At 40.6% G+C, this 24,514-nt stretch overlaps 1 protein-coding gene and 1 long non-coding RNA gene across 2 annotated transcripts in view; one reads left to right on the forward strand and one right to left on the reverse strand.

The window, feature by feature from the left end:
* Positions 1 to 24,514, reverse strand: part of LOC117807067 — a 113,468-nt gene that overhangs the window by 48,461 nt on the left and 40,493 nt on the right. The gene's annotated exons all lie outside the window — the stretch shown is intronic.
* The window catches only part of LOC117807064 (NACHT and WD repeat domain-containing protein 2), a 68,697-nt gene that overhangs the window by 15,380 nt on the left and 28,803 nt on the right, over positions 1 to 24,514 (forward strand). Inside the window, exons 3-4 of the mRNA XM_034676119.1 lie at positions 2,393 to 2,481; positions 18,124 to 18,240. Coding sequence (XP_034532010.1) covers positions 2,393 to 2,481; positions 18,124 to 18,240 — 206 coding nt within the window. The remainder of the gene's footprint in view (positions 1 to 2,392; positions 2,482 to 18,123; positions 18,241 to 24,514) is intronic.

Genomic DNA, 24,514 nt, shown 5'->3' on the forward strand with positions numbered 1-24,514 from the left:
TGGGTGCGCACACAGCAGACACACATACACACATACTCCTGCCTGCCATAACACATCATCATCCCACAAAAAAAGAAGAAGAAGAGAGAGAGAGCAACAACACAGTTCAGTCTGTTTGCTTTTTTGTGTCACTTTAAAAACAGGTTCAATCTGAAATCCACAAACGCTGCTATATTTGCGTTTATGATGTCACCTGGGAGATATTACACATTTATAGTCCTGTTATGTCGCTTTGATGGGATGAAATGAGAGCTCCACTGATGCAGCAACCGCCATTTATTTCATTTGCATACTATTACTGCCGTTTGCTTTTGATTTGACATTTTGCCCGCGTAGCTGTGGGCGGAAACACGCACGGTCACGGCCCAGAACCTTACTAAAGATAGACGAGGGGAGATACGTCAGACTGAATTTGTTACTGCTTTTTATTTTTTTATGTCTCTATTTTGCCTGTCGACCACCGTGTGTGCATGCATATGTGTGTGTACATGTACGAAGTCTTGGGTTTTTCCTCTGTCGGGCAATGTTCTGATTTGAAAACCATCCATCCTCACCCTTCAGAGGGAAGAGAGGGAGGAAGAGACTGGGCCTGTCCGAATACATTACAGTAACCATTTGGAAGACAGTGAGAAAAAGAGGAGAGGGAGGAGGGAAAAAAAAGAAAGTGGGACACACCAACAAGCCGTGGGCGCTCATTGTGTGTGTGTGACATTCTGACTGTCCAATATGATCACTGCCTGTGTGAGGCCGGACAATCCTGCTTTCTTCAACAGTGTCAGCATCTCTTCTTCCAGCTCATTTAAGGCTTGATGGAAAAAGGAGAAACTCAATGTAATGTACGTAAATACAGTATAATCTGACACCATCTTGGAACCTAATTGCTATTGTCTGACAATGATATGTCTCTATAGGAATGTGGGTCAACTCCTCTGCATTTACAGTGTAGCCAGGGGTTAGCGATAAAAGACACCCAGTCAAAATCTGTGTCTGTGCGCTTCATTGTTAACAGTGCAATAAGCAAACTGAGAAGCAACCATGTGTTCAAATCAAAAGGGCAAAAATTCACCCCTGAAGATATGTCTGAACAAGAAATGCCAGTTTGGTTCATTACATCCACCAAAAGAAGCATTCTTACATCGGTTTCTGATAAGTCTCCGTTTCACTGTAAATAGAAAATTAAAAGGCTTCACTCTAGCTTACTTCAGGCATATGACCCCAAAATGAAACATTCATGGGACGTACTTGCAATTAAAAGATTTTAAGTTTGCAGAAGAATCATGGATGGATGGATGGATGGATGGATGGATGGATGGATGGATGGATGGATGGATGGATGGATGGATGGATGGATGGATGGATGGATGGATGGATGGATGGATGATGTGTTGTCACCGTCATGCCACATACTGTATATACACAGGGACACATATGAACACACAGGACACATTACATGGGCATTTTGTTTAGCAGTGCTATAGCCGACGGGGCACAGCTTCTGCCAAACCGGGCTCGCCTACAGTACAGGGATCTGTATCTGTGACCAGATGGGAGTAGTGTGAAGACAGTGGGTGTTAGGGGTCCAGTGTTATAGTGCATGCTCTGCGTATAACGGCTCTGTTGTTGAGGTCAGACAGGTTGGGTGTCATCATGATACAGATTAGTTAAAAGTAAAAATACCAAATTTGTCAGGTCTGTCATCAAGAGAAGAATTTTAGTTAAACACAAGGTACCTGTGCTGAAAGAAAGGATGAGCACTCAGTGAAGAAATCCACTGCACTATGTCCTCTACTGATACGTTTAGTAGCCTACCACATGGCTTCTGATGTGCACCAAAGCCTGACACAGATAAACAGCGAGAGCTGAGTTCTTTTCCACATTTGATCATCATCTGACATTTTGCAGACAAAATAATACTCAGCACATTTACTGATAATGATTATAATCAGTAGCCAGGGCTTACAGTTACAAATAATTGGGTGTCAGTGTTAAAATTGGGTAGGATGCCTTTTTTCGTAATGAGGAACTTATTTCACTTCAGTTTAGTTCAAAAACTGTTAAAATTTTAGGCACACAATGACTAATTTTGTTCCTTTTGTCCTAATTATACTTTTTATAAATCAGTGTTGAATGAACGTGTAAAAAGGCCAAATTCTTGCCGATTTCTGCTTTCAAGACTGACGATCACCTTGAAAATGAAAATCTGGTCGTCCTTTTAGACGAGTAGTTCATCATTTAAAGCTAAGCTAATAATATCCCAGTGCTCATTCCTTCACACAGATGAATTACAGTTGTATTAATCTGATTTCTCCTTCTGTACAGAACTGATTTCAGTTTGCCTTTCATGGTATGATGTTTTAACACTCAGGTTGCTCTTTCTTTCTTTTGTCTCCAGACACAGAGGCAGAGAGGAACGCACTAAAAGAGCATGTCTACCCCAAACTACGAGACTTCTGCAGGGAGAACTATGGGATTGAATTCCAGGTAACCACCATACATTTTCCCTCTTGTGCATTCTCTCTCTGTCTGCCCTTCCTCCTGTTCTTAGCAGTCTGTAACTTCCTGAGTTGTAGTTTGCCAGTTCTGACTGCTAAGTGCCTCCAAATCTACATCATGGCTTACACAGCCATCAGCGCCTGAAGGGCCCGCTGGCACTGCGTGCAGAGGTCCCTGTCCCTTTAAGCAGACAGAAGGCCAGTAGAGATAAGACTTCCATCAGTGCAAACTGGCTCAAATCTGGCTGTGGATAAGGCGGCTGTGATGCAAGGGGGGCTTTCCTTTTGTTGTTGTCGGAGAATCATCGCACTCTCCCCCCGCGGTGTCCGCTGATCGAGATCATTTGCATTGCAAATCAGTATCGGTGTACACGGGGAGATTGCTATCAGAGGTTTGTTTTGTTTAACAAATCCAGGAGAGCCCTCGAGTCAGGGGGAGATCTCTGACACAGATTGTTCCTGGAAGGATGCAAGGGGATTTGTTAGCCGAGGAGGAGGGTCGTGACCCCTGGATTGTTTCGGAGAGAAGCTAATTCCCATTTCATGCTAAGAATGTTTGGGATCAGAAACCGCTCCAAGCGCATCTTAAATCTGTACAAACGAGAAGTAAACTCCAGCTGTATAGAGCTTTAGTATTGTTTGGTATTGTGTAGACATTCTCATTGTCTTTCGTTCTTGAAATGTTTAAGTACGAAGACAAAGAATTCATTTAGCAGATTTAAGCTGCTAGTATTTAACATTTCATAATCAGAGGACACTTTGTAGTCCGTCTTTAAGCACTGGAAATGTCTCTTTGCTCTGGTTTGAGAGTAAAGAGACACCAACAGTTACACACTTTCACATGAAATGCAAATAAATGTCAGCGCACTTGATCCAAAGACGACTGGATCTAATCAGAGTTTGAATACATTTTCACTGACCAAGGGCTCTTATAATGGCACTTGCCTGATTAAAGTGAGTAGAAGACATAAAGGCTCTTTTGTGATGAAGGTGTTACATACCACAACTTACTCTTGAATGTGTTCAGACTGAATCTTTACTGATGGATTGTAGTCTTTGTTGGATGCTTGAGTTGTCGCCAATGGTTGGGGTAATATAACTGGAGTTAGAAACAGTGCATTCGTGGACCACTCAGCATAAATTGCCGTTAGCTTGCATTTCTGTGTAGGCAGTGTGTTAGCAATGTTTCTTGTATTGTATTACAAACTTTCTTTGTGGTTGTTTTCAGTAGTTTAGCTCTTTTTCATGCCTTTGAACCACCAATATCCCAGCTGATCATTCGTCCATCCCATACTTTGAACATTATATCCCAAGAATAACTGGTGGATGGATTAAAATTTGGTGATCAAAGGTCAAAGGTTGTGGTAATTGTTATCACACACAAAAAGGATTACTGGAAATAACTCAAGAATCCATGCACCAATTTCCCCTAAAATGTCTTATTGGAAGTATAAGTAAAGGGTTGGCATTTCAACCCAAAAACCCAAAGGTCGAGTAAGTTCGTCTTGTCCAATCCTTACTGAGGTGATATTTCAGGAACAGCTGGGGGACATTTCTTCAAATTGAGTACAAAAGTCTTGGTGGTCATCAGTGTATCTGTACTTTTAGCTTAGGATACCTCCGCAACTCCCGGCAGGTATTTCAAAACATCTGGTACATTTTCAGTTTTCATATCTGTCCAAGAGAACAACACACCGCAACTCTCCAGGGACACATGGTTCAAAAAGGTCAGCACAGAAAAGTCTGTTACATTAGCATTAGCAAGACCGTAGCCAAAGAGTTTAAAGGAAGTACAAATAACCTCGAGGGCCAGAAAAGGGCGAAAATGGTTCCAGAGCAGGTGGTTGAATTCATTCTTTTGGACACCATGCACATCTCAAGAGGATGCTGTTTTTTTTATCCATGCTATGCTGAGAAAACAGAGCTAAAGAGAAAAGTTTTATGACAACACATTATGTGACTGCTGTTAATTTTATAACTGACATTAGGAGCTCTGATGTTTGTCCCATGTCATCGCTGAGCCAAGCGGCCCTCTTTGAAGTTTAAAGAGGGGTTATTATGTTTTTTTCAGGCTTTATTCTGGCCCCCTGGTACCTCTGTTGTAACGTTACATGATTTTGAGCTCAGGAAAAAAGCCCTGTTTTTCTCACATTGGTGTTTTAGACCACCCTTAGTCAGCTTTTATCTAAAACGCTTCGTTTTAGCTGCTGTATCTTTAAGGCCCCCTTGCTCCGAAAAACCCCTTTCTTCTGATTGGCTAGCCCTACAGAGGCCTGTCAGGGGCGGCGCTATGGGGCAGACTGTTTCCTTACGTTACCGGGGCGTGCTAACCAAGCGGCAACCTCCAGTCTCAAACTATGAAGGCCATACAGAAGCGTTATAAACTGCAATACATTGAGAATACGCTTGAGGCTGGCTGCAGAAACACCAGAAACCACATAGACATGAATGGGAAAAAGACGATCTTTGCAGTATTAATAAACATGTGTACAGCCTGGTTCAAAAAACGGCTTGGCTCTACGTAGCTAATTTCTCTATCAGCACACACTGTACGTACAGGGGGTGAATTTTTTTCTGACAAAACGGTTCAGAAGATATTAAGATTCAGAGTTTTTGCCCAAATAAGGACATGACTGACTTGACTCCCGGACGGGAACACATAGCTGTTGGCTAAGAGGCTCAAACTCCGCCCCTTTACGTCATACTCTGCCTGGTTGAGTTCCGCATTTCCAATATGGCTGCCGCCGTCGATTGGCTTCAAAACAGCGCTCAGGAACAGATGGTTGACGTCACGGATACTACATCCATATTTTATACAGTCTATGGTGCTAACCCACAAGGGGAGATCCTTCTGTGATGACCTTCATTTCAGGAAGTCTCATGAAGATCTCATGAAGATCTTGTGAAGATCTTGCGGTATTTTGAGAACGAACCATTTTGAGCAGTTACACATAAATTCAGGGATAACTACAAGTGATCCTTTTGTGATTTTTTGGGGGGGGAAAAGGTAAGGCAAAAAAGGAAATGTAACGTAAGAAGCTGAGTTAATGTCCAATATTTACATTCTTCATCTTACAAGCCTGGTGTCGCCATCATGAATCACGTACGACCACCCCATGAGAGTTGCGTTCCCAGCAGCATTGCCTGTAGTGAAAGCGTGGACACCTAGTCATGCTTTTCTGATTTCATTTTAATGTTTTGTATTCTTTAAAAAGTTTTCACTGCATAATATATCCCTTGTTCTGGCCACAGTTACCCTGTAAGTCTTCAGGAAACACTTTTGAATGTAGACTGCGATTTGTCCGTGTGTTGTCGTCACACAATAGCAGTAGTTCCGCTTTTCCTGTCGTTGTTGTTTTGAAAATCTGTGTTTGAATGGTTTTGCTTGGAGAAGAGCCAGATGCTGAATGGGATGAATCATTCACCGTACATTCCTCTAAAGCAATGTAAATCCCCTTCATAGACAGATTCTCCACAGACTTATTGTCCAAAATAAAAACAGTTCAAAGACGAGCACGCATCTTACAGCCAGTTTGCATTCATTAACATAAAATACTGTGATTACAAGCATCAATTTGACGAGTTCAAAGGGTCGTAGACACAACAGCTTGAACTAGAGAACATTGTTGATCTCTATAATGTGTGTGAATGGTGTGTGTGTGTGTGTGTCAGAGAAGTGGAAGATGAAGCAGGAGAAGCGTTGAAGAGACGTTCTGGCTCTGGTTTCTGCGGCCACGTGTCTGTCTGGTGATTCAGCTAGCTGTGACGAAGCGTGAGCTGAAATGATTATTCAGGAGGCCTGGGAGTTAATATTATGACTCACTTACTCGTCTATCCCTCCTCCTCTACTCCCGCAACCGCCCTGCTCTTCATCCTCACCTACGTCAAGTGAGAATTAGCACCTCAGCTGAAAGCGCAGGTTAGTTTTTTTTTTTTTCACGTATGCTATCTTTTAGCTTCTTTTCCTGGGCTGTTGATTTTTTTTCATGCTCCTGTCTCATCTGTTCACACACACTGTGTCTCTCCGCTGGCACACACTGACACACATATGCCAAGCTGATGAAACCCCGATTCTCCTCGGTCCCTCATCACTTGACTCAGTTTCCATCCAGAATGTTCCCGTAAGAGGATCGAGCAGGATCGCGGGAGACGGAGAGAGGGATAGAGGCAGGAGGAAATCCAGCCCAGGGGCCGAGGGCTGCGTCCTCATTCAGTCATATCAGGGGAGAGGGGAGGAGGGGGGGGGGGGGGGGGGGGATCAAGGCTTGGTGATGCCTTTTTATACCATTCCAATCCCCATGTGTTCCCTACTCTCTCTCTCTCTCTCTCTCTCTCTCTCTCTCTCTCTCTCTCTCTCTCTCTCTCTCTCTCTCTCTCACATCCTCTCTTTCATCACTCATTTGTACGCTCACTTTCTGAAAATGACAGAAAACAGTTCTGAAAATGCAGCGAGGAATTGGGAGAGTGATGTGAGGGATGTGAGAGAAAATCTCGAATCAGACGAGGTCTCTGCACACTCGTAACCTCTCCACATTACGAGATCACTTACTACTGTGCTGCGTGAGCAAGAGGGGTTTGGTTTTCTCTTTTCATAGAAAACAAATGAACAGAATGCAACCATGTGCTGGTGTTTGTAAGTGGATTTAAACACTTGTGGTGGAGTTTTTTGGCCTGTTAATACACACCAACGTTTAAATTGTAAGGCTCTCCAGTGAATTGATGGTGAAGTCGAACAGAGAGCACTTAATTCAACATCAGAGGAGAGGACATGGTGGGAAAACACATGCTGATTTGTTGTAACTTGTGGAGTGAAGTGAATTTTTGGCAAAACGTGCTACTGTTTGAGGTTCTTTGAGTCGACCACTTTTTGGGATTATTTCTCATATTTGTCCCCGTGAACAAAACAGGACAATTCATCTCTGCTGATCTTATCCTGTACAGGATTTTCAGCTGTTTTCTGACAAAAAAAATCACGTCTTTCTTTATTTTAAATATCTAACATGCCACTCATGATGAATCTTTGGCCTGAAAGGTATCTTTAAAAAGCTATTCTGGGGCGCTGGTGGCCTAGCAGTCTAAGCGCCCCACATACAGAGGCTACAGTCCTCGTTGCAGGGGTTGCCAGTTTGATTCCCGACCGGTCGACCATTTCCTGCACATCTTCCCCCACTCTCTACTCCCCACATTTCCTGTCTCTCTTCAGCTGTCCTATAAAATAAAGGCAAAAAGGCCAAAAAATATAACTTAAAAAAAAAAGCTATTATGTTATTCATTTTTTTGGGACCTACTTCTCTCTGATGGGTTTGTTCGTAGCTCATAAAGGTGTCAATATTGATTTCAGTCTGTTTTGTAACCAGATAAACATTGTCACAGGTGCTTTAAATATTGACCGTGGCAGGTTTTCTGTTGATTTTCACAAATATGAGGCATGTGGAGCTTGTTGATGTGCGCTAATCTAGCCCAAGCCTCCTTGAGCTCCTTTAAATCCAAGTTGTACACTTGTACAACCAGCCTTTTAATTCAACTGTTTCAAGGATATAACATTTACAGCAGGTAAGGGCTGTACCATAGTTATTAGCATTTATCATCATTGCTACATGAGCATAAATAACACAACACATTGAAAAAAAGCCAACTGAATTTTAATGACTTGGAAAAAAATTATCTTGCAAGCAAGCCATGTGTTTACCCTCACCATACAAACAGTCTGTCAATCAAGGGAGCCCAATCTTACCCTCCACTACGCTTAGAATAACTGGCAGCAGATGGGTGGTGACTGTGCGGTTAGCTAGCCCGATGCTAGAGGAAGGATACATGAGCAAGAAAAATGTGGTTGACGAAGACCTCAACTGCACTTGGTTAATTTTGTATTATTTCAGACTCATTTGACTTAAAGAGGCAGTAGTATGCTTTTTTAAATACTTAATATACAATTATCAAGTAGGGGGAAGTGTCTGATGTCAATTCTAAATGTGGTCAAAGTTTCAAATTGTATATACATTGAATAGCTTGTTCAAAAAGTTGCACAAGAATTGCATGAAAGGGACGTACAATTTGCACAATTTGTGACATCACAAATTGCTGAATCTCCTTAAAAGGGCATAACAAATGTAACACTTTCCTGTTCTTTGTTTCTGAAGTTTTTTCTGTCGCTTTCCAAACATTCCAGATTTCTCCACTTTATGTCTTCTTAAGACCATTATTAGTCCACAAACTCAGCCCACAGTCAAGTTTTAACATGGTGCACAAACAAACTGCCAATTCCCATTAGCTTTACCCATCATGCATCTCCGGGATTCCTAAATTATCTTATTATAATACTTCACTTCCTCCCACATGCAGCACATAAACTGAATCTCGGGGTTACTGGAAGCTGCTCTGTTAATAATGCAGTCGGACTGCTTTATGGCTGCCAAACTCACTGTCCATCACACACGCACGCACGCACACACGCGCTCAGAGACAGCGCAATTAAAGTAAAAGTTCCTCTGCTACGGCTGTGGGATTGTGTGCAGTGGCTGTCACTCAGACGTCTTTTAAAACTCTCAACAGAAGTGGCGAGATGAGGGGTAAGACGACATTTCATGATGAGGGAAAAAAAGACTGTTCATGCTGCTATTATGCTCATGTTTTGAAAGAAGGGAGGAGAAACGCCTCTCAATTAGCATGAGTGTGAACTCTGTTAAAAATATAGAGTGTATAAACAAAGATGCTAGCTTATTTAATATTTTATAAAGGGAAAAGTCAAGCTGAAGTTTTTTAGGTGGTTTTTTTTCATAGGTTTTTGTTTGTGTGTACTTTTGGTCGATGTTCCTTGGATGAAGAACAGTTCAAAAACAGAGGTGTTCCACACTCTTCCATCTGTTTACCTGGCTGCCATATCCCTCCTCTTTGTGCCTCCCAGTCTGTTTTTCTTTCATTTGCTGGCAGCAGGCCACTGTCTCCATTCACCATCCTGCTCTCAAACTGTTTTTTTTTTCTTGATTTATTCTCCACAGAAACATATCAGCATGCCAACTGACTCCACAGGGATGATACAGCAAAGATAATCAAAAATCAAATCTGAAAAAATCTGTGCAAGCTTTCAGTTTCAGTGTGTTTGTAAAACCCAGAGGGGAACTTTTCAGAGTAAAGAGGAAGTCTCATTACTGTCACAGTGATGGTTATATTTCCAGCCCTGTCTGTTTATCGGCCTGTCTTTGAGATGTGATGGACAGAAACAAAACATGAACGCTTGATGGAAATTTGAGTTTCGTCCAAAACTATAAAAACAAAACTCTTTTTTTTTCTCTATATTCAAGAAATCTGGGGTCATTTTAACATTATAGTTGACATGATTGATTTTTAAGTAAAAGTGAAGAAAGTTCACATTCTTTTCAGGCAGCACATTCACATTTCACCCACACTTCTAACCCTTTAGCCGGATTATCTATCTTCAGCCCTCTTTTAGCCGGCAGGCAGACTGACTCAGAGACACTCTGTTGCTCTGCAGTTCATTCACTGGCTGGAAAAGTGTTGTTTCCCAGAATTCTTCACTGCAGGCAGTGTTTCTTTGCCAGTAAAGTTTACTTTTAGTTTGCTGAAAGTTTTGTGCTAAATTAAAAACACAAGAATGAATACTGTAAGTTCACTGCAGTGATTTGAAAATGCACAAGTGAAGGTTATATAAAGCAGTTAGAGATCGCTTACTTTTTTTGAGCTGAAGGGAGATTACACAAGAAGCTGCGTGGACACTTAAGGTGCTTTTCAACCGCAGGAACTTTCTCCAGGAACTAGGGACCTTTTGAGGTACTATGCACAATTAAACAGCAAGAAACGGGGTCTGAATTTAGTTCTGGGGTAGTTAATCACCCCCCAAAAAAAGCTCTGGCTTTGGGGGTAGTACTTTTACAAAGGTCCAGGAACTATGGCCTGATAAACATTACACAGAAGTGACAGTGTGGACAAAGGAGACACCAGACAGAGTGATGAAGCAGCAGAGGCACTTATAGCGAGTTGAAAATGTGTGAATATGTTGGTACCATTCCCAGCACAAATCCACTGCCCCAGTCTTTTCCATCAGTAGGCTTACGAATGTTGAACTCCGCCTTGGCCCGCTCCTTGTCCTGCGCGGCCTTCCACTCGTCCTTAACTTCCTCGGCCTCATTCAATGTTTAATTTCTGATTGGTAGAATAACTTGGTGTTTTTATTTCAGCCGCCGTCCAAAATAACACCTTAACTTTCATCTTCTCTGAGCCTCCCGGTGTTATAATATTAACAGTGACCCTGTAAACTGGCAACCTTCAGCTGAACATGTCATTGAACTTAAAGTTCCTGGAACTTCTGCTCGAAAAGCACATTTTGGCACAACTTGTAGCATACACTGACTTATGATTAGAATAGTAGATTTGATAAAGTCTGGCAGGTGTCTTGAAACTCAATAATGTGGATGCTAAAGAGGCGTAATGGTGGGATGGTGGTACCAAGTTGTCCCAGTACTATGCCGGGATTAGGAGAAACACTGATAGCTTACCTGAGACTGTTGTATTCAGTGTAGCTTTGGCTAACATTACATTCTGTGTAACCTAACCTCTGTTGTTGACAGGTATTGACACATTAGCGAGGAACTGAAAGGAGTTCTTGTAAAATCATGGCTTATACATTACTTTGAAGGGTTGTTGTACAGACTGGCTTATTTTCCTTCTACATCATCCTGTATTTTTAGCTTTATTGAAGGGATTTCCAAACCAGCTCAATCCAACTATAAGAAAATTTTGATTGGTCAACGTTTCATGACCAGTCTTTCCACACAAATTTGCTTACAATTTTAGGCACTTCCAGTTGCTACTGCTTCCATTTAACACTCCATCACCTCCATGTTTCATTGACACCATTAACAAAACTCCAACTCACATTAAGAACCCCAAATTGAGTTCAATGTTACTTTTGTGTTGCTATCTGGAAACTTAATCTCCCTTGGTAGTTTGACTAAAAAGGCCTGCTCCCTCCTCTGCTGCTGCCACATTACAGTCCCCACAAGTCATGTGGCCTCATTACCTCACGTCTCTGCCTGCCTCTTAACCTTAACCTGCTACGGTTGAGCTGCGACATCTGAAACGCTGTCCTGTAATTACCCCGGCTTACCCGAGCCTGACAGATTTTCTGAAAGGCTTGTATTAGAAATTTCCCCTCAGCGTTTATTATTGACAACCAGAATCAAACCTATTTGAGTCATAAATGACCTTTCATGGCAGAAACACAGAAAACACAGCATTATGGGATGTAACAGTGAGGCTGCAAACCTTCCCTTATTTGGTTGGTCTGTGCTTGGTGCTTCTAACAGTTTGTGTTTCATATTGCTGCAAAAATGTAATATTTAGTGATGGACTTGCTGCTGAAACCAGTGCTAAGAAAGCTGTTTTTATCCAACATTCTTAGAGATTTACTACATGTTCTCAATAAAACTGCCCGCAGTAGAGAGCTTAAGATACATTTATGTTGGCAGAGTATCTATTTTTACTCTTGTTTCTCGCCTAAGTCTTTATGCATGTTGGTGGGGTATTTTCCGCCCTTTTTCTCGCCTGATTTCATGCCCTTTCTTCTCGGGCATCTTGGGCATAATCCAAAAGTTTAATAGTCTCACATTCAATAAATAAAAAAAAAAGGCTTCCCTGTACTTGACCCGCCATGAGCAAATGCCTTCCAAGGGCGTTAGAAAGCCGCTTAGTGGAAGCGGCTTCGCATCTTACGTAAGCAAAGGCACCCCCCTCCCCGCTTTTATAGTTAAGGGGGGAAAGAGTGAGCGAAAAAGAGAGGGAGTAATCAGCATAGACGAAGGAGAAGTTGGCAGGGAGGAAAAAGAGGACGATGTAAAAGACTCCCAGTCCCACAGGAGTCGCCTGTTCGTTTTCCAACTCTTCCCAACTAATCTCCCGCCAAAATACTTTCCCTTTTAACTTCAATTATGCGTCCTTGCATGTTTCAGATAAACATTCCTCCACTTCTTCTTCCTCTACCATCTATCTTGCTTTCCCTCCATTTTCCAGCAAGGCGCGGCGGGTGATTAGGCAAATTTAATCAGTATATACCCCCCACCACACATCTACGCACATGAATAGATATGACTAATGTCTTCATTTAGCTTTTAATTACCGTGAATCCTCCCCATCACCTGCTGGAGCCCAGTAGAAACCCATCATAATCAAGGGGGGGGGCCTTATCACTTCAACCCCCCCCCCCCCCCCCCCCCCCCCCCCCCCGCTACTTCCCCTCTCAGCAGTCCTTGTCAACTCTGAGCCGATCAGTCTTCCACACATGTGCGTTGGAAGCTGGAAGCAGATTAGAGACACTGATACACAGTGACTGATGTGAGTTTTCCACAACACGAGGGATGCTAATCATATTTGTGTGAGCGGGAGAGTCTTTCAAAGTAAAAGCCTTTAGTGGTTCAACCTACATCTGTATTTCAGTCATTTATTTTCCTCTCAGCAGGTAGAATGAGTTTTATTAGCTTATTCACATCAAGAGTTTTGATGGTAATGGTTATGGTCACTTATTTATCAAACTTTCTTAAATGGTGCCTTTAACTGTTTTACATCAATTTTAGAGTCTGTTGATTTGGTTAAGTTAGCAAACAGAAAACTACAAAGTAACTGCAGAAAACCTCCCAAAGAACCAACATTTAAACTTAGGAAATCTTAGAAATTGGGTAGTTTAATGTAAAGCATTATTTTATAGCATTTCATGAATTATCATTCAAATTAACCATGCCCCAATGTCATGTTCTCCCTCCTGGTATTTTTAATACAAAGACCTATTTGTTGACACTTAGTACCCCCTTTGAAAACACAGCTGACTGACATTTTGTCTGCTTTGACTCATATAACATTTCCTGTTAGCACAACCATTTTGTTTTAATTTTTTTACAGGATCATTTACTAAAAAACATTTAAATTTGGGGCCTAAGGTGCATTTCGACCAGAAGTTCCGGGGTCTTTTAGCCCCCAGAACTACTTTACCCTGAACTAAAAAGTTCCTGTGCCCCCCATTGTTGTCTGTGTTTCAACCTCGGGGCTGAAGTCCCGAGTAGATTGTGCAAATCAGGCCAGTGACGTATGGAGGAAATAAAAAGTAAATGCACTACACCACCAGACCAGTAGAGGGCAGTAGGACAAAGACGAATGCCATTCATCACAGATGACACCACAGAAGCAGACAGGCAGGCAGGTATCGTTGTAAGCAGCAGTTAACAGTTAGCCTGTTAGCATGGAAGACTCAGCTTGCACTGTTTTAGATGGTGCTATATTTCATCACAGATGGATTCACTGAATCAACACGTGAGAGGAGATAAGCGTGAGTAGCAGACGTTTCAACACAACTTTAAAATCCTTTTTAACTCAAAAAGCCGTGGCAGAGATCACCGGTATTTGATTTAAACTGCGACCCTGTTTACATTTGCGGTGGGCTGAGAGAAGACTTCTGTTACAAGCTACTAAATCAAGTGAATCACAGCTTCTTCTTTTGAAAAGTACACACACAAACAAAACAGATAGAACAAATTAAAGACAGAGAAATCAAGTGAATCACAGATGTGTGTGATGTTATTGTGGACGGCGGGCGGAATAAAAACACTGCGGTTAATCTACCAATCAAATCCCTTCAGCATTGCAGGCCCGGCCCCCCAAAAGCCCCGGGACCTTTGAAAAGTACTACCCCCCTTAGCAGGGGCTTTTTAGGGGGTCGAAAGCTCTTGTCGAAAAACGCCTCTAGTTGGTAATGGTAAAGGAATGGTGAATTGACTGGCATGCTCACCAATACCAATACCATTTAATCAGTGATATGTTGTGTTAAGGTTTTGAGATGTAAAATTAGAAGTAAAGACTGATGCACTCTTTCAAACACATGTAAACATTGGTAATGAAACATAGACCTTAATCCCTCAGCCAATACCTGAAACAACTTTTAAGGTATCAGAGACTGATACTGACATCAGTATTGAAGACTGATACCAACACTGGCATAGGTATCAGTATTGAAGACCAATAGCAGTACCAATACTGGTTAAGTTGTCGATATGGAAGACTGATACCAATACTGGTATAAGTTTAAGACGGATACAGGTATGATACTGGTAAAGTTGTTGGTAATGAAGACCGACACCAATACTGGCATTGGTACCAATACTGAAAACCAATACTGAAATGGGTATCAGTATTAAAGAACAATGTTGGTATGGGCGTCAGTATTAAAGACCAATACTGATACTGGCATGGGCATGAGTATTCAGGACCAATATTGGTATAAGTATCAGTATTGAAGGCTCCTACCGATACCAGCATTCATTGGTATTGGTATTGGTATTGAAAACTGACACTGGTAGGGGTATCTGAATGAGTCCAAAGAAAGTAGAACTCATTATGAGTTAATCAGTAAGTAAAAGGATTGTTAGTTGCCGCCTTTTCACTAAAGATCAAACATCTTTGACCTTTGATTGGAAACAAAAAAAGATGACTTATCTGTCACGATGGTGATATGGGTGTTAGACTTTTTTTTGCAACAAATGGATGAAATATTTATTAATTTAAAGGGTTTATTTTTTTTAATAGAATATGAGATTTAAGGAAATTCTGAATTGTCCTGGTGTGTTGTAAAGGACAGGAAGTCAAATAAAACATATTGTTGTGGTTTTTGTCCTCATCTTTCGCTGTTTATGTCTTTAAAGGAAGAAATAATCACTACCCAATTTCATACAGTGTGCAATTTAAAAAAAGAGATAGCCACTGTCTCAAATAACTGATAAAGAAAATAATTTTGCATGAGCATGGCTTGGCTCTCTAATAAATCTGCAGCTGGTTGAAGCGCCCCCCCCCCCTCAGTCACACAGCTGCTCACAGGTGCACAACAACAATCAGCCAGATGAGCCGAGGTGTATCTCAGCGCTCCTGCTGCTCCCAGCAGTGATGAGGGAGGTGAATATCTCCCACACTGTCAAAGTAGAGTCCCACACTCTCTGTTTCAGCGCTGGGCTGTAATGCAGAGCTGCCGTCACTCTGTTCTCTGCCACACTGCGGATGTGTCAGTCATCGTGCTCTGGACTAAACTCATCTGAGGGAGCTGGTGTGCTGTGCAGCAGAGCATGAAGGGAGATAGCAGCACTTTGGCTTCACTTTCTTTGGCTCCTGCTCAAACTTCTGTATTTTACTCCTCTGACACTGCAATCAGGGAGGAAGAGAGCAGAGGAATCGATAGCTACGTGCAGACATGTTCTCAGAACACCCTCTACCCCTTTCCTTCAGCAGAAAAGCATTGGAGAGACACTTTTTTTTAACATTAAGCTAATACAGTTTTTGAACATTAAGCTAATTCAGTCTACAGGCGTTTTTCCTCCGCAGGAACTTTACCCCAGAACTAGAGACTTTACCAATGAACTACGTGCGTTTTGACCGGAGGAACCAGGATCTAAATTTAGTTCAAGGGTAGATAATCTCCCCCATGAGAAGCCCCTGCTTGGGGGGGGTAGTATTTTTCAAAGGTCCTGGGACTTTCGGTTGAACGTAACAGTGTTTGTGGAGTTTACACAGTTGTTGAAACACAGAGGGAGTTCCTGGGAATGGATACTAGTTTAGTTATTTATTAAGCTTTCAAAATATTATTTAATAAAACATTTTTTTCTCCATACGTCACTGGCCTGATTTGCACAATCTACCTTCAGCCCACGGTCGAAACACAGACAACAATGGGGGCACAGGAACCTTTTAGTTCTGGGGAAAGTAGTTCTGGGGGCTAAAAGACCCCGGAACTCTTGGTCGAAATGCACCTTATGATTTTAGTGATCTTTATTACTTGGTAAGTTCGTCTTGAAAGGAGATATCTTCTTTGTACATTTTGGCTCCGGCTATAATTCTTGTACATGATAATCACTGACAGAGTCCTAGCTCGCTAGCTTATTCGCTAACGTTAGCTACAGTTCATCTTTGCTACCCTACCCTCCACATGTTTCCTGTGCAGTAGTTCCTAGCTTGTGTAAAATTGAATTTTGCTTTCAACACATCATGAATTACTTGAGTTATCTTTGTTAAACAAGATTACGCTTTTGGTAGGCTTTCAAATTGTATGACTTTTCCTAAATTTTGTAAAAAGTATTCACTTGAAGAATCTTAAGCAAGCTAAGCTAACATTTAGCAGGAGCTCTGCATGCTTAGGCTTCCACGTGTCAGCCTAAAAGTCTGTGAAACACTGATTCACATCAGGAATTGCTTTATTTTAAAGAGCTCTGCTATGGCTAACGTTGCAGTCTTTGCTAGCTAATGCATTGTTGTGTTTTGCTATTGAAACAAGTGAAACCACCTTAGTTGTTTTTGTAAAATAATATGGTGCTCTGAGGGCTTGAAAATTATGCCATTGTTATAAAAAAAGTGAGTAATTACTACTTTAAAAGTCCAACAAAGCAAAGGACATAGTGTTGAGCTAAGCTAAAGGAAGCGACAGCTCAGCTTACTTGCCCTCAAGCGGCAACTAGCTGTTGGCTAGGAGGTTCAAAGCCCGCTTCTTTATGTCACAATCGCTCGACAGCAGCAACATGGCTGCCGCCGCCGATTGGCCTCAAAACAGCGCTTCAGATACAGATGGGTGACATCACAGGTACTACGTTCATATTTTATACAGTCTATGCTTGCCCTCCAGATGTGCAACCTGTGCTGAAAAGTCAGAAAACTCTGATTATCCTTTATTTTAATAAAGCTTCTTTTATAAGTGAGGCTTTGCTGTAGCTAACGTTGCAGCATCTGCTAGCTAACACAATGGGGTATTTTTGCTATAGTCACAACAGGAACTACTTGATCTGTGTAAAAAAACGAGTACATTTTTATGTGCATTGACAAAGACACATTTCTCACTGCTGCTATCAGCTATAGCAGCAGGTTAATACTAGCACAGAGCCAGGAACATTAAAGTAGGAAAGGGCTTTTTTCTCATATTTAGGCCAAAGCTAGCAGCTGCAGTGTGCTGTGGGCCACTCACACTCTCACACACATTTATAGACTCCCCTCACTGCTCTTCTTCTCCAATGGGAGACTCCCCCTGTGGCGTGTTTACAGTTCAAATTGCCTGGGCTGCCAAAAGTTGTGATGAACGCGTTGAGGGAGACCCCCCTCTGTGGTATGTGTGTGTGTGTATATGGATGTGTGCGGGGGTTGTGCATGTGTGCGCATTGTCACTTCTCCCTGCTGGGCTGTGAAACTCTAAATGGTGTATTGGGTTTTACTGAAACAGAGCAGGTGTGTGTGTATTAGTCAGTGTTAAAGTGAGATTTTTGAGTGTAAGCTTTCTTATCTTCATTTGAGCTGTTTAGCTTTTGATTAATTATACATTTTGGATTTGTGGGACTCAAAACTTGTTATCAGTTTGACTCGGTTTCCCTTAAATACAGCTCTAAGTTCATTAGATTCCGTAGCCTGCATGGGAACATACCACTGTGTATTTAGTTTTAATTGAATACATGCTTCCAGGTGAAATTTCTTAAGATTTCTTGATCTTTTTTGTTGATGTGTGTACTCATTCTGTGTTATGTAAAACTGGCCACATTGGACACATTTCTGTTGTATACTTAAGAACAAAGTACGATCCATTTTCGTCTCATTTGTGTGTTTCCAGGTGGTGGACCTGTACTGGGGTGTGGACCCGGAGGAGTGGGACAGTCCAGAGTTGCAGAGAATCAGAATGAAGCTGCTGGAGGAATGTCTGAAGACCTCAGCAGGGCCATGTTTTGTGGTAAGTGTCACACACAGGTCACAGCTACAGCTTGAAATTCAAAGGATGTAAGGAATCTGTCACGTTATCTGCGTTTTAAATCACTGCATGTCCACACTTAAAAAAAACAACAGAATCTGTTACGTCACCATCAAATGCTTCATTTTTATTATCTAATCCATCTTATTCCATTCATCAAACCCTGAAGCAGCTTTATTGGCCAGGTTTTGTAGACCTACGAGGAATTGGATTGGTTTTACAACACCCTCTATGTACAAACATAAAAATGGAACCTACAACAAGGACAACAAGCTTGAAAACTGCAACAAAATCCAACCATTAAACTACTATTATGTAGAGCTACATATATCTAAAGTTATTTAAATAAGAACTAAAACAACATTAACAACTTTTTTAGATCGTAAAATAATTACTAGCCTCTTGACTCCCAAACAAATCTTACCTTAAGTTACAATAAAGTGTATCATATCATATTCTATTGAATAGTATTAGTATATTGTATAACATCATAGTGTATTGTATCATATTGTATTAAAGAGTATCGTATCGTATAGCATCATATCATATTCTATTGTAGCGCATCATGTCATATTGTAACATATCGTATCATTTCGCCTCTTATCGTAGCTCGTTGTATCAAATTGTATCGTGTTGTATTGCACGGTGTTGTATCGTATCGTGTGGATTCATATCATATCATATCACATTGTATCATATCGTATTGTAGCGCATTGTGTCATATCGTAACATATTGTAATATATTGTATCATATCGCATCGTATCGTAGCGCATTCTATCATATTGTATCCTGTTGTATAGCATCGTAATGTATTGTATCATATTGCATCGTATCGCATCGTATTGTAGCGCATTGTATCATATTGTATCATATTGCATTCTATCATAACGCATCGTATCGTAGCGCATTGTATCAAATTGTATCCTGTTGTAGCGCATCGAGTTGTATTGGATCGTGTTGTATAGTATCATATCGCATCCTATCATATCGCATCGTATCGTAGCGCATTGTATCAAATTGTATCCTGTTGTATCATATCGTGCTGTATTGTATCCTATCGCATCATATCATATCGCATCGTATCATATCGTATCATATTGTATTGTGTCATGTTGTATCGTATTGAAAATTAACATATCGTATCATGTCGTCTGGTACCATATCTTATCATGTTTTATATTATCCTATCGAACCATATTATTGGATTGTACCGTATCGTATACGTATCATACAGTTTCGTATGGTATGGTATGGTAAGTCATCGTATTATTTCGTACCACACCGTATCATATTGTATATGTTACTATGTTGTATCCCTTCATATGGTGTTGTACTGCATCATTGGGTATTGTATCGTATTGCAGGGTGTTGTGTAATATGGCAACATATCGTACAGTATCTTATAGGGATGCACCGAAATAAAAATTCTTTGCCGAAACCGAAAACCGAAAATGAGGAAACCTAGGCTGAAAACCGAAACACCGAAATAAATTATTAACTGCTTCATATTAATGCTTCAAAGAATAAATCAATTACAAAATTTACACACATAGACACACATACAGACCTATTTATGTATTTATTTATTGATTGATTCCTTCATTAATTAGTTAATTTGTTTATTTATTTTTTCATTTGTTTGTGATTCATTCATAATTTTCCTTTTTATATAGATTCTTTAGGTAATGATATTTTGCGGCATTACAAAATGAAAAGAGATCACACGTAAAAATATGTTAACTCACTGTGACCCCCATCAAACAAGTCTGCAATGCAACACTCACCACCACCTTACAATCCTCTTTCTGTTTGGAACTCAGGACTTTGTAGCTTCTTACTAAATCTGTTATCTGACTTTCCTTTCCTTCTCCTCCCCTGTTAATAGTATTTACACATCTACAGGTACTTTATTTTCTGTCAAGTTACTGCAGCTGACAACATGCTGCTTCCAGTTAAAGCCCTTTCAAAGTAAAGTTTTTTACTACATAAGACAAGGGGACTTTTATTGTGAAAAGTTTATTTCGGAAATGAAATGTTTATTTTCAAAGTAACTTAACCTCTTGCACTTTTGGGCCATTTTCGGCCAAAAAATGTTCGGTGGCTGAATTGTCGGTGCATCCCTAGTATCTCATCGTGTAGTATCTTATCCTATAAAGTTTTATATTGTATCCCTCTGGTATTGTATAGCATCATATCCTATCATACCTTTCTGTATTCTTATTTGTGTGTAAATCAGAAAAAAGCTGTCTTGGAAAGTATGTCGGCTCAGCATACTGGAAATACTGGGAAGCTAAAATTACACATCTCTAAATGAGTTATGTGAAGACCTCTGCTAGAAGAGTAAGGGTGTCATGATGCGTAATTACGGCTGACATTTCAGTGATCTTTTGGAGATAATTTTAGGCCAAATGAAAAAAAAAAGGTACAGGGAAGGAATAGGGTGAAGGCTGGAGTGAAGAGAGAGAGAGACGACAGGAAGAGAAATTGATGGTGAATTATTCAAATGGAACAGATCTGTTTCCAGAGGTTGGAATTGAGGTGAGAGATCACAGGGAGAGGTAATGCATTATGGGTAGGACAGGAGCGCTGGTCTCTAGGGAACTTAATCTCCTTCACCAGAGTCTGTTTTGTATTTTCTTCTTCTACTTATACAAGCTGGCATGCACTGCTTCCTCATCTAAAAGTTGTTGTTCTCTTGCTTTGTCACGCAAACAAGCACACAAACACTATTCTAGCTGCAGAACATGGGCAGATCTTAATGATTTATTCCAGTGTATCTCCAGGGGAGTGTTGCTTCTATGTAAGTCAGAATTACTTGTTCAAGTAACGTGCTTTTGACAGGTTAAACTGCCTCAGGAACAAACTAAAAATAGTGTATTTGTTTGTTGCAGATCCGTTTTGGGGTACAATGTGACTATGTCCTGATTCAATACTGCCACGATACTTGACTAAATATATATCGTGTGTGTACTTTGGATGGGCATTTCAAAATACTGTTCCATAATTACTGTCATCTATTCAGCGATTATTATGACAACAAATGTCCTTATTAAGATCTATCTATCTATTTGTAATCGAGCGCATTAAACAAACAAAAAACACACTTTCACAGAAATACACACACACACACACACACACACACACACACACACACACAACCACCTACCTTCTCTAACATGCCCGTATATCCATTTTAAAGTCCAAACATAAAAATAAAAACTGTTAAAAGTATTATTTTGCATTTCTAATGTCACAGTGGATGAAAGGCTAGTGGTGAATACAGCATAAAAACCTGGGCAGCATGTGACAGAAGAGTCTCTTGTTAATTTATCAACATCACTTCATAATACAATTAAAATCAAAATGTAAAATAAAATTTAAAAAAATCTATGTCATGTAAATCTTTTGTATTTATATTTAGGGCTTTTCAATGTACATTAAAAAAAGTTTTAACATTAATTTGAATGAAAATAGAGTTAGAGGGGGTTAAGACGCCCTATAGCCACTATCTGGTATAAATACTGTATTACAACCAGGCACCAGTGAAAACAATGAAAAATTGTAGTTGATAATATTTTCATTAACTATTAAAGAGATCGAATATTTGAGCATTTTAAAAACTATCCCATTCCTAGTTTCTACAAATATTGCGATTCCAAATCACACCAACTGTATTTTTTTATTTGATCATTTTCTGAACAACATATCATGGAGAAAAAGTTACATTTAGCCTATATTAAAATGCCTATTTTTACAAAAAGAATTGATAATGTTGACAACCTGGTTAGAAGAAATGGTTTGAGCTTCTGTACCATTTCTTTATTCCTAAAAACTTCACTAAAAAAAAATTCATGAACAGCTGGGGGTGTTGTAGCTGTTTGACACATGGCTAATCAACTCAGCTCAAAAGTTGAGTCAATGGCACCATTGGTTTCTAGATTAGCTAGTTAGTTGGGACCATCATTTCCAAATATGGCGACCGCAAACATTGGGCTGATTGGTGATGTGGCTTATTTCACTGACAGCGGATGGTGTTGCTGTTTGACACATGGCCACGCCATTGGTTTCTAGATTGGTTAGTTAGTTGGAGTAAGCTTTTCCAATATGGCGATCGCCAACTTTGGGCTTCATAACACCTCTTCAGAAACCAACGGGTGATGACGCTAAGACTACATCATGCCTTATATAGTCTATGCTTCTGTGACATCAAAGGAAAATGGCCACCTTGTGAAATGAAATGAAATACCTCAACTAGAGTCACTCTGAACATCTATTTTTACAGTCTGGTTTTCTGCTTTTTTGCCCTTTTTTGTGGTCCTTTTTGAAGTCTATTGTGAAATTGGATGGCTTAGCCTCCAAAACAAATTGAAACATTGTGTGTAATCTGGCTGTTCAGAACAAGCTCAATCAAACCAAAACCAGACGGAATGTCCCGATCTGTTTTGAAAAGAAGTGACACGCTCTGTTTTTGTGCTGCAGGCTTAGTCTTGTACATCCCACGCTTCTTTCATTCATTCACACCGGCCCAACTGCCCTCTGTCTTTGCTGCAATTTCACCGTCTTAACCTCCACTGACCCCGAGCAAAACACACTGCAACAACACGAAACTCGGATACACACACAGCTCTTTGTTCTCCTCACCTGTCTTTTTCTCTTCTGATTTCCAACACACACCTACATGTGCGCACACAAACAGCGTCTTGACCTGAGGCGTTTCGTCTGTCCTGAGATTGAGAATCTGTCGGGGTAACCCGGGGTGATACACGCTCTTTACACACCTCACCAAAAAGGCTTAGAGCGCATATCCTCCCCATCTGGTTACTTGAATCTTTGATGGGAAAATTCTCTCATGTTGTAGAAGAGTTTTAGCTGGAAAGAACCTCCTCAGACTTTTCAGAGCGAGCTGCTGTGGTCCTTACAGGCGGGTTCCCCGTTGTTGCCACACTTCGGGTCAGCCGTGTTCCCTGTACTGAAGGGAGCTCCGAGCAGCAGCGCCAGCAATGGGGTCCTTTGATCGGGGACTCGGATCCCCGGTTATGACAGTTCTGGGTTGTCTGGGCTATCTCCAGAGTGCCGCTGTTTATTTTTACGGGGTGGTAGACCTAGATAAATGTGTGAGGACGGGGGAAACGTCAGCAGAATTTAGGCTCTTGTTGTTTTTCAACAACATGTAGTTGGTTTTCAGAGTTTGTGTGTAATTTAATGTGTGATGTTGTTTGTCTCTGTGCTCTTTCAGGCAAATCCAAGTCTCTTCTTTTCACTAGTTTAATTTCTTACTCATTTTTTGTTTCTAAAAGGGTTGTCACAAGTTAAAAAGCTTTCAACTTAGGCTAAAGAAACCAAAAGCATTACCTGTTTGGAAACGTCTGAAGGAAACAAATAGACTGCAAAAAAGACAGTGTTGTTTACTATAGCCCAGGAGTTCCCAAAGTGTGGGTTGGGACCCCCTGGGGGGTCGCAAGACTCAAATGGGGGGTCATGAGATGTCTTCCAGAATGTTTTTTTTTTTCAAAGTTATCTAAAAATAGTACAATTTACCCATTATAGTAAAAAATATCGACAAAAATAGTAGCTAAACTTGAAATAAAACCTTGAAAATAGAAAATGTAATGAGTTTTCTGCCTTTCTTTGTTGTCAGATGACTCCTAAGTTTAGAGTTAGTGAACAGTTAATTATCAAAAGCATCAGTAGCAGTAGGTTAATTCATAACATCACAGGAAACACAGACACATGCTCATATAGGTAGGCTAATTTTCCACAGACCAGCTAAATGAAGCCACACTTTGAGGGACAGTGGGGGTCGCGAGTCCTTGGCACCTATGTTTTGGGGGTCGCAGGCTGAAAAGTTTGGGAGCCCCTGCTTTAGCCTATAGTTTTAGCTTTTGTAATCAAACTTAGCCAGTTGGTTTGTCTGTAACACTCTTAATGAAATGTGAAAACAGCAAATGATTGTTTGTTGCACAAAACATGCAACATAAATGTTAAAGATTAACGCCACAAGAAACCCTTATGTCTTGTATATCCTAAGTCTTACTCAAACTATTCTAAAATGTTTAAAGCTCCAGTGTCATTTTTTAGCTGGTTTTGAAACACGCTGAAAGTATTACCAACGCCTCTATGTGACCAACAGAAGCAAATGAGCTCATCAGCATAAAGACTCATACTTCCCATACTGACATTTCTTTGTCTGAAACTGCAGCCAGGGGGTAGGTGTCAGACGGGCAAAAATCAATAAAATGCCAAATAAGCAATTTT

The sequence above is a fragment of the Notolabrus celidotus genome, chromosome 23, assembly GCF_009762535.1.
Source record: "Notolabrus celidotus isolate fNotCel1 chromosome 23, fNotCel1.pri, whole genome shotgun sequence".
In the NCBI taxonomy this organism is placed as follows: domain Eukaryota; kingdom Metazoa; phylum Chordata; class Actinopteri; order Labriformes; family Labridae; genus Notolabrus; species Notolabrus celidotus.